This window comes from Setaria italica, chromosome IX (genome assembly GCF_000263155.2).
Source record: "Setaria italica strain Yugu1 chromosome IX, Setaria_italica_v2.0, whole genome shotgun sequence".
Classification (NCBI taxonomy): domain Eukaryota; kingdom Viridiplantae; phylum Streptophyta; class Magnoliopsida; order Poales; family Poaceae; genus Setaria; species Setaria italica.
Window position 1 is genome coordinate 39,753,006 of NC_028458.1, and position 10,404 is coordinate 39,763,409.

Here is a 10,404-nt window from a genome sequence, read left to right on the forward strand (position 1 = left end):
AGTGCCCGATAAGGTAAAAGGCTCGGCACCAGGATAAGTGGCGCTAAGGCTTGGCGCCACCGATCTTGGCACCGAGCCTTTTTTGCCCGCTCGCCACGTAATCCATCACACGCCACGTGGGCACGCCAACACGGGGACCTTGGCGCCAGCCATCCTGGCGCCAAGACGTTGTAGCTTGGCGCCAGGATGGCTGGTGCCAAGCTAAGGGTCTATTTTTTGAATTGGTTTCGCCAGGGGTCTATTTGTGAAAATTTTTCGCGAAAAGAGTCAAAATAAAAAAAAGTCAGCCGACCATGAACATTGGACTGGGGAGGGGAGAAGGAGAAGATGGACAAACAATATCTTTGCTGCTACAGTTGACATGAAGAAACCATAAGGCCATATCTTATTCTCAATCTACAGCAGACAAGATAGATCCGAGCAACTAAAGCCTACTCTGCCTTGATAGGCAGGACCTTGACTTGATTCAGCATGGAGCCTAGATCTTAGTACTGCCCCTGCCACAAGCTGGATATTGAACTCCTATTCTTGCTCCTGCACTTGCTGCCGGTTTGAGGATCCCACCTGTAGGAGGAAAGGCTGATAAAAAGAATTAGAAATCAACTGAAAATGCATGGCTGATCACCATGTCATAATCGGTGAACTCAGAAGTTGCCATAGAAAACAAAACTATGAAAAATGAAGGACAATAGAAGGCAAACCAAAACATGCATCACATCATGCAGTGAAAAAAATGGTAAGAAAGACATCAAACTGGCCTACAAGAGATGTACCTAAGTTAACACCCATTGAACTTTTCATCTGATGAAGGCGTGCCAGCAGATTTCCACAAACATCCTGCATAAGAATCAGTTAGAAACCTGGTAAACTGAAGTCTAGTGGGAACATTCTACTATGAACTTGCAGTTCTCTAACAGTGCAAGCTTCTCCCTACCATCACCACAACTTCTTTTAAGACATCTACACTAATTGAACAGAAATCCAGAGTGTGTATGGAAGGGAGTATAATTCACAGAATAATTCATTCTTTTTTCACAGAATGAAACATACATGACGAAACTAATAGTCTAATACCAGACACAATTCAGAGAGCATGAAAAGGCACCAAGGCACAAACTCAAAACACTAACACACCACAATACAATTCAGAACTTTTGGACGCAAGAAAGCAAGAAAGACATAATGTGGAATTTTTTTTCTTTTTTCCTTCAAATCTAGAATCCAAGCATCAAGCATGTGACAATCACATTTTCACACCGGTCCATCACAAAAGGCACCATGTGCCATCTGGGTTAAATTGGCACCCAATTCCTTCCGGCCTCCAACTGAAACCTGCATACCTGATGCATTGGACCCTAATCATGACTTTTGCGAAACAAGGCTAACGCAGACATAAGAATCGAACTACTGTATCAACGCAAGCAAATAAAACGCAAAGAAAGTGTACCTTGCTGGCAGTGCTCTCCTCGTACTGCACGATGCACTCGATCTCGGAGTCGATGAATCGCAGGTTCTCATCCGCCTCTTGGATGAGGAGGACGCCGAGGACTGCGATTCCAAGAAGCAGAGCGCGGTGGTCCCAGCCCAGGACGAGGCGACAGGGAAACGGCGCTGGGGAACGGGCACCGAGGAATGGAAATCCGCGGAAGGCGAGGACGGAGAGAGGAGAGGAGGAGGACGTGGTGGCATGGGGTTGGAGTGGGACGGGCGGCGCGACGATGGCGGATGCGGCAGCGCCGCCGCTCGAGGTCGAGATTGGGTTACCCAACGGACCCAGGGTGCTGCGCACGGTTTGACACTAAAATTTTGTGGATCGGCCCAATGGGTATTTACACCAAAACTATTATTTTGAGTACCGGGTCACTGGGTCAACCCAGAAAAATCTGCATCCCTAATTACAGGCCACTTCAGTTATGTATCGTTTTTTACCGTTCAATCTTGATCGAGTGACCATTGTCTTTTACTGTGCCTTTTGACTGTCATTAGACTTAGAGGTGTTTGATACGAGGTAGCTTAGGAGTGTCACATTGGATATTCGGATGCTAATTAGAAGGACTGAACATGAGCTAATTATAAAACTAATTGCAGAACCCCTTCCTAATTCGCGAGACGCATCTATTGAGCCTAATTAATCCATGATTAGCACATGTTTACTATAGCAGCACATTGTCAAATCATGAACTAATTAAGCTTAATAGATTCGTCTCGCGAATTAGACTCCATATGTACAATGGGTTTTGTAAATAGTTTATATTTAATACTCTTAATTAGTATCAAATATCTGATGTGATGGGTACTAAGTTTAGGAGCTGTATCAAACACCCCCTAACCTGAACCATTGGAGGGTTATATTGGAGTGCTATAACCCGGTGCCGTGAAGGGAAAGGCAACCCATATTTCATTCGGTTACTTTTCCTGCATACCTTGGAGTAGAACCCTAGTTTATCCTCTTACTTGCATTCTATTCCTGCTTTTATTTTCCCTGAATTACTTCTATTCTAGCCGATTCGATCCTGACATTATTATTCCGCTTCTGCTTCGGATGGGCTCCGCGCCTCCGCTGCGGCCTACTGTTTTATTGCTGCTATAGGCCATGCTAATTTAGGCTTTCTTCGTGTAATGGGCTGGTCCAAAATATGCCCTGCCTCATGCTTCGGTCCGTGGGCCTGTTAAGCGGGTTTTGGGTTGCTTCAACCTGTTTTTGGGATGCTGATGTTTGCAGCCCATGAGTTATCGGGTTTTGCTTGTGGGCTTTCTTTCACATGTTTGTAGCCCAATTGTGTTGCGCTTGTTGAACTTATCAATTCAGTTTTTTATTCATTTTATAATCACTAATAGGCCCCCCAGCCAACAGTCCGTAAGTCCGTTGTTAACCTGATACCGTTCCATTTTCTTTAAAAATGAATTATTAATGGTCCTAGATATTTGTTCATCATCTACTGTAATATGTGGTAAACAGCATACAATTCCTTTTTATACAAAGAACTAGGAATAATTTCCCCCCTCTTTTAGGCAAAGAACGGAGCAACAGGTGCGTGAAAAACGTAGAACTTAGTTGATACTTTACCTCGATATAAAGACGAACTGCTTCTGACGATGCTGCAAAGTTGGTGGCAAGACAAGGGAAAGAACATATCCTGAACTTCCAGCGGGAATCAGGCTAGTGTCGATAGCTATGAGCATACGTGCTTTCTAGTTTATTCGATGGTAGCACATGGCATGCTGTAAGTTAAGCTGTATGTTCATACGTGCCGTCAAGAGTTTTTAACCAGTATGCCCTAAAAAGAGAAGAATTTAAGAAGTCAATAACAATGAAAATTCCATGCACGACTAGATCGCTGCCAGCCCTGCTTCGATCAATTGTTTCCTTTGTCGTTGGAAGCTTTAATTTGATATATATCTGTTTCTTTGGCATAGATTAATAAGAGAAATTCTTCACTCTCGATTGCTTGTGGACGCCATGATACGCAGACAGCATCGCGGCAAACCTGAGGCCGCCTCTTTGAATCGGCGCTTTGCCTCTTTTTCTCCCTTTCGCTTTTGCTCTCACGAACCTGTTGGGAAGCAAGCTGCTAAGGCATTCTGATCCCTCTCTCGCTTTCGGATGCGTATATATAGCCACCAGAACATCCAGACCTTCACATAGCTTTGGCCACGTACCCAGCAGCCAGCAGGTTCCTTCTTGATCTTTTCGCAAACCTTTAGCCGCGGCAGATCCACCGGCGCCTGAGAAGATGCCGGTGAAGGTGTTCGGGTCGCCGGCGTCGGCGGAGGTCGCGCGCGTCCTGACCTGCCTGTTCGAGAAGGACGTCGAGTTCCAGCTCATCCGCGTCGACTCCTTCCGCGGATCCCAGCGCATGCCTCAGTACCTCAAGCTCCAGGTTAATATACTTCTGCAATCATAGTATACTCGAACGCACACTCAAGAACAGTGTTCATTTCTGATGTACGAGTGCGAAATGCTGCAGCCGCACGGCGAGGCGCTCACCTTCGAGGACAGCAACGTCACGCTCGTCGGTAAGTACGAAAGCGATGCAAGAACTAATTTTTGAAAGCATCTGCACATCGATTAGTTTCTAAATTCTAAGTATACAAATACAATGCGTTGATGAACGCAGAGTCGAGGAAGATCCTGCGCCACATCGCGGACAAGTACAAGAACCAGGGTAACAAGGACCTGTTCGGCCCGGGCGCGCTGGAGCGGGCCTCCATCGAGCAGTGGCTGCAGACGGAGGCGCACAGCTTCGACATCCCCAGCGCCGACATGGTCTACAGCCTGGCATACCTGCCGCCCGACATGCCGCTAGACGGCAGGGGCGCCGCGGCCGGGATGCACCCGTCGCACCGGCAGAAGGTGGAGGAGATGGCGCAGCTGTTCGAGAAGAGCCGCAAGGACCTCGGCAAGCTTCTGGACATCTACGAGCAGCGCCTCGGCGAGGAGGAGTTCCTGGCGGGCAGCAAGTTCACGCTCGCCGACCTGTCGCACCTGCCCAACGCCGACCGCCTTGCCGCGGACCCGCGCTCGGCGCGCCTCATCGAGTCGCGCAGGAACGTCAGCAGGTGGTGGTACACCATCTCCGGCCGAGACTCCTGGAAGAGGGTCAAGGAGCTGCAGCGCCCGCCGTCCGCGGAGGCGCCGTTCTGAGCTCGACCGCAGGAGGTGGCGCCGGTCGGCGTGGCCATGGTCCATCGTGTTTCTGTTGCTGCTGGTTTCTGTATATTCCCTTTGTTCTGAATGAATAGACACCGCCTGGCCCTGCGTCAATGGCCGTTGTTCATCGTGTAATAAATCGACAGGAGAATGCTGCCCCTTCTCGTGAGATTGGATTGAACACGTCACTGCCTTAGTTTTTTTTATTGCAATTGTGGTCGAATGCAAGACACCCATATTGTTTTTAACAAGCAAATATCCATATAAGGCCTTGTTCGGATGCTAGTGATTTAATCTCCAAACAATGGAGTACTCAAAGTTACTAAGAGACATGTCCATGACGACAACCATTTGTGTTTGTAATATAGCTAGAATTAGTAGAATTGTAAATTATTTATTTAAACAGTTTATCTATCAGAATATGAATACTACTACAACCATTAATGGAGCTTTCTTTCTACTACTAGTAACTAGCAAAGTAGCCCACGCAAATAGCGCGGGTAGCTAGGTTTTTTATACTAATATTTGGATATTTTATTTTAAAATAAATGGATGCAAATAGTTGTTTTTGTCGTGTCACTTTAATAAACTTTAATTCAGAAGAAAAGAGGATACCCTATAATAGAGATATTTTTATATATATTGAACCACTATAAATATTTATATATTTTTAAATATAATAATTTTCTAGATTTCTAATGGAGATATACATTTTTCGTGAGTGTTTGTTATGATGGCAAATTATTCCTAGTTTTTTAAATATCTAGATGAATGGTTCAATGTACACCACCAGACGTAATAATTAGAATTTAGTTTTATGTTTAAATGAATTAATGTAATTATGCTGTGGATGATTCATGCTAAGAATCATTTGTTTCTTGATTGAATTGTGAAATGGAGAATAAAAAAGGTCTTCATAGATTTAAAATGCCAAGTATTACTAGAATTATATATACTTAGCAACATAAATTGAATCTTAGAATGTCCATACACCCATATGTAAAATCTCATGTCTGCTACTGACAATGAAAATATAACAACATGCAAAAATTTACAAAAGAGCCAAGTTCAAAGTTCAAACAAAAGCTTCCTAGGCTGAAAAGCCACAATAATGCAGGAAAAATACGCTCTTCATCATAAGCAAACACACCAACATTGACAATCTAGATTTAGAGCAGAAGGAAGTTTTGGTTTAAGCAAGAGAAAAGTCAAAGAGAAGAAATGACATATGAGAATGAACTGGAGATTCATTGTACGCACACACAAGAGCACACAATGGAGGTTTGCTTTATAGCTCACTTCCTATTGCTTGTCCTAAGTCGATTAGCTTGTATTCATGCGCGTGCACATATGGATGGGCTTCTCTCACGCACACCGCAACAAATTCACGCTGCTTGTGCTTATTACCTGGCCTTTTGTCTTTGCTTACCTAAACTAGATCCAATTTGTAATTAATAAACAGCTGTAGAGTTTCACTAATAACTTAAGTGATCAAGTAAACACAATTATCTAAAATTGATGTGGCATACTAATAGGTCGATGGAATGTGATGTGGTACACTAATGAACAACCATAATTTATTGAGTAATGTTTTCAATATCACTAGAATATCCTATAACCAAATATCTCATGGACAAAATTTCAAATTCATGCAACTAAGTTGATTTCACCAACTTAATTACGAGGATAAACTTGCTCAAATAATGTTTCAAGTCATTTTATGAACATTGTTAGTTTGCTTAGCGGTTTGTATGGAGGACTCTGATCTTTTCCCACTTCCAAACACAACTTTGCCGCTTTGTCACTTGAAAAATGGACTTCGCAAAAATAGACATATGAAAAAGGGCATTAAAACATATCAACATTGTCCTTGTCTTTTCTCTTTCTGATCGCTATTTTCCTTCTCTCCCTTGATGGCTATGGAGGTGATACCTTGTAAAATTGCCAACATTGCCCTCCTTCCAATGTTTGTTTTTCTGTCTCTTTTTTTTTATGGCTATGCAAAAATTTCCTTTCATAACAAATGCAAATATTTCCCTCGCGTAATTTTCATTTCATTGATCATTTGCTGTACTCACCCTCTCCGGTATTTCTGACCTTTTAAGACACTGGCTACCGGTGTCCCGGGGAACCATATCAGTATAGTACAACTCGTATCCACTAGTAGATGCACTAAACTATCTAGCTTGCCGCATGCGTGGCATTCCATCGTCTTTCAAGTCAGCGATCGATCTGCCTGCCACCGCCACTTTCCATAATTGCAGACCAACATGAAGCGCATAAAGGCATGTACAACGGTCATTATTAAGCTGTCTATATTTTACCATGTCATCGTTTTAGTCCTACGTGGAAGTAATTAATTGAGGGGGAGAAGGTTGCCGTCTTCTCGCGAGACGACGGCGGAGGCTTGTGCTCTGAGAACTTAATCGCCGGGCGAGCCCCGTTGTACCGAGCGTTGCTAGCCGTCGACGAACTCCACCCGATCCCATGCGGCGCGCAGAAAATCGGCCATGGAGGCAACCATGCCACAATTTCTTCCCTCCTAGTTTGATGGAGCGGCGTTGCAGGAGCAGAAGAGTGCGATGGTGGCGGGGAAGGAACGGGAGCAGCGGATGATGAATCTCTCTGTCGCCATCTTGTCCAGGGCAGGAATTCCATGCCCCTGCTCTCTGGGCTGGCGCCGCCTCCCGGGGCCCCGGGCGCTCCAAGATGTCGGCGCATCCTCTCCGTGTGTTCAATCGTGCTGCACTGCTGCTCCACCAGGCCACCCCCCTCCCCATCGCTGCATTATTCTCATAAAAACAGGAGGATCCCACGAATGGGTCCATGGGGAGCGATGAGAGTCGATGGAATTTTCACTCCATCGTGTAGATCCGGTAGTCAATTGCTTCCTTCCATAATCGCTGGAATTATGTGTGGTAGCTGTTCATGTTCTTTCTCTTCTTTTCCCCTCTTCCCAAATCCCTGATTTATTCAGCAAATTGGAGGCGGTCGTGCTGCAGAGGAAGGGTGCTGCGGCTTAGCAGCTATCTCAGGGACTCAAATCTACCGCTAGCGGTGTTCCTGATGGTGGCATCCTCAAGGTTCAATCCAGCAGGAAGATCAATCCATTCATCTGTGCGTCTTCAAGCTCTGTTTCTTGAACTGATTGAAGAACAAATCTGCTTGAGTTTGAGTTTATAGCTTCCGTATTTACTTGGCCATGTTACTTTTGCCTTTGGGGTACGTCAATTGTTTAATTATCAGGAAGAACGACAGATACAAAACTCCTGTGATTTTCTGTCACTCACAAAATTGTTAGATAGCTTCAATTTCTGGATACATGTCACTGTTGCTTTGTTGGGCTCTGGATGGTGTTGGCTAAAGGCTCAGGATGGTAGCTTCAAACTATTTCAGACTACTGGATGGCAGCTGCAAATTATCTATCGTATATAGTTTAATTGAATTTGCATGGTGTGAGCTGGTGCTCTTGATTGCAGCTGCATCTTGCTCTGTTATAGGTTATAGCTAGTTACAACACAATAACATACAAAGATCAAATGCATATTTCATCGCCATGAGATGCGTGCCATTGCATTAAATAGCACACGGGCAGCCTTATAGACAATTCACTGTAGAAGTTGTCTTTTATGTTGTCTGGGTACGATTTTCAAAGCACTTGCAGACAACAGCCGTCTAAACCATTGAACATGCCCTAATAAAGATAATGCACAATATCGTGGTGAGTTACTTAACTGATGCATGTTTAACTGACTTCAATTCACTCATGTTAATAAGGAGCTGTTTTCAACCGAAAATATCACATAATACACTTCAATTCCGGTACAAGTGATGAAAAGAGTTATCGTGTTCCAATTCCAGGGAGGTATATTTGGGCCATGAATTATAGCAGAAAGCATTGAATCTACGCACAACATAGGTACGGAGATTGGATCTAGTACGGATAAATCAACAGACTCTAGCTCAGATATCTCAGGCTAGCTGCCCCCCTCAACACATTAGCAATGCAATTCACAGGGCAGTGCTGGAGTGTGGGGAGTACGTCTAATGTTGAAACTAAAAATAATAATGTGCTACAATACAATGTTAGGGCAGACCGTCGTGCAGTTCACGAGAAAGATCCCCATGTTCACCACCTTCTGTTGTCAGAATAAGATGCTAGCACCTCTAGTCCCAAGGGTGTTACGACAAACAAAGGCGTCCTCTGTTCCGAGTTCGCCATCAGCCCGCCCGTCGCCCGATGGCCCGATCGACTCGGTTTTTGCGCCGTTGATCTCTGCGCGCTCACCTCCATTGCTCATCTGCGAGACTCTGCATCGTCAATCGTCAACTAAACTTACACCGTGTCATACATGCAGTGTCCTGAGCCTCTTCGCCAGCTCCTCTGCGTCGTCGGCCTGCCGGCAGCTGATCTCCTGAACAGGGCGGCGGCCGCGCTTCTGGCCTACGTGCAGCGCGCTCAACCTCCTCGCCAGCGCCTCCGCGTCGCACGCCTGATCGACATCCAGCCGGCCGCAGGTGATCTCCTCTTGGATGAGCGGGCGGCGGCGCTTCTGGCAGCGCCGCCTGCGCATGATCGCGGTGATGTCCACCGCCGCCCTCATCTTCTCCAGCGCCACGCGCACCTCGCAGATCTCCCTGACCTTGGGGCTCTGCTGGCAGCCGCTACCCCTCGCCATCCTGAGCAGCGAGGCCTCCAGCCGGATCGTCGCGCCCACTCGCGCCTTGATCGCCTCCAGCACCCCGAACAAGCCCTTGCCGGAGACGTCCGGCCAGACGTCCGCACACGTCCAGTGGCCGCCGCCGCCGGCTACTCGGGCTAGGTGAAGCGCGCCTGGCGAGGCGGTAATGGTCGCGCGGGGGAGGCGGTACTGCTGCGGCTTGCTCTCCTGCTCCGCGGAGGTTGCGCCACCGTGTAAGCCGTTGATCAGGCTGATGCAGCAGTGCGCGGCGCTGGCGTTCACGCTGAGCAGCGGCGAGGCAGGGTCGGCGGGGTCGACAGGCCTGGTGACCTCGACGTGCCCGTCGGCGGAACGCGGCGCCTCGGCTCCCAGGATCTCGAGCAAGGCGTCGTATGTCTGGTCCATGATGATCAGGGCCATGTTGTCAACCATCTCCCGTGGGCGGTGCTCGTCGAGTATCTGCCGGACGCGCGAAGGCGGTGGCACCGTCGTCCTTGCGCTCCCCACTGCCATAAAAGTCATGGTGAACCGAGCAGCTATTGTCGCGACGATCAATCGAATTGTTTCACTTTTTTCCCTTTGGAAAGGAACCAAATGCAAATATTCGATCAAGACTCGTATGCTTAATGCTCGAGACCGGTCGCAATATAATGTCGCAAGTCGCATCCTACTCGAGAGTCGAGACTCAACTCCGACTCGGTTCTGCCTTCTGCGCCGTGCGGGCCCACACGAGCGGCTGCCTCCTCTTGGTTTGGCTCTATGTCGTTGACTCTGTTTCTTATCTTTTTCTCTTTCCAATGGAGGCATCTTGCATTCTATTTTGCTGATACATTTATTTGTTTCATATTACGCCTCTTACCTCTACTCCGTTAGTCCTAAGAAACAAATTGTTACTGATTTATAGGTTCACTTAAACTGATATTTTCATGTTCCTCGCACTATTTTCTTTTAAAAAAATGGCAGGAGCTCTGGTCCTCAACACAAACGAGCTCTGGAACATGATAAGGTACGAGGTACAAGTACAACACTCAGGATTCCACACAATACAAGTTTAATGAGAACTACAACAAT

The 10,404-nt window shown here is 46.5% G+C and overlaps 1 protein-coding gene and 1 long non-coding RNA gene across 4 annotated transcripts; one reads left to right on the forward strand and one right to left on the reverse strand.

Moving 5' to 3' along the window:
- Positions 1-314: 314 nt before the first annotated feature.
- Positions 315-1,805, reverse strand: LOC101766627. 3 transcript variants are annotated; one of them, XR_001162947.2, is made up of 4 exons: positions 1,448-1,805; positions 1,258-1,340; positions 774-837; positions 315-579 (listed from the first exon to the last, which is right to left on the reverse strand). It is a non-coding gene; the product is annotated as an uncharacterized LOC101766627 (long non-coding RNA). The 3 variants fall into 3 exon arrangements; XR_001162946.2 differs by having other exon boundaries at positions 324-579; positions 1,248-1,340; XR_002675680.1 differs by having other exon boundaries at positions 774-1,340.
- A 1,825-nt stretch (positions 1,806-3,630) lies between these two features.
- On the forward strand, positions 3,631-4,857 carry LOC101766913 (glutathione S-transferase F11). The gene is made up of 3 exons (XM_004983726.2): positions 3,631-3,881; positions 3,969-4,017; positions 4,119-4,857. Exons 1-3 carry the CDS (start codon positions 3,735-3,737, stop codon positions 4,643-4,645), a joined length of 723 nt encoding a protein of 240 aa, XP_004983783.1. The 5' UTR covers positions 3,631-3,734; the 3' UTR covers positions 4,646-4,857.
- Positions 4,858-10,404: the final 5,547 nt, after the last annotated feature.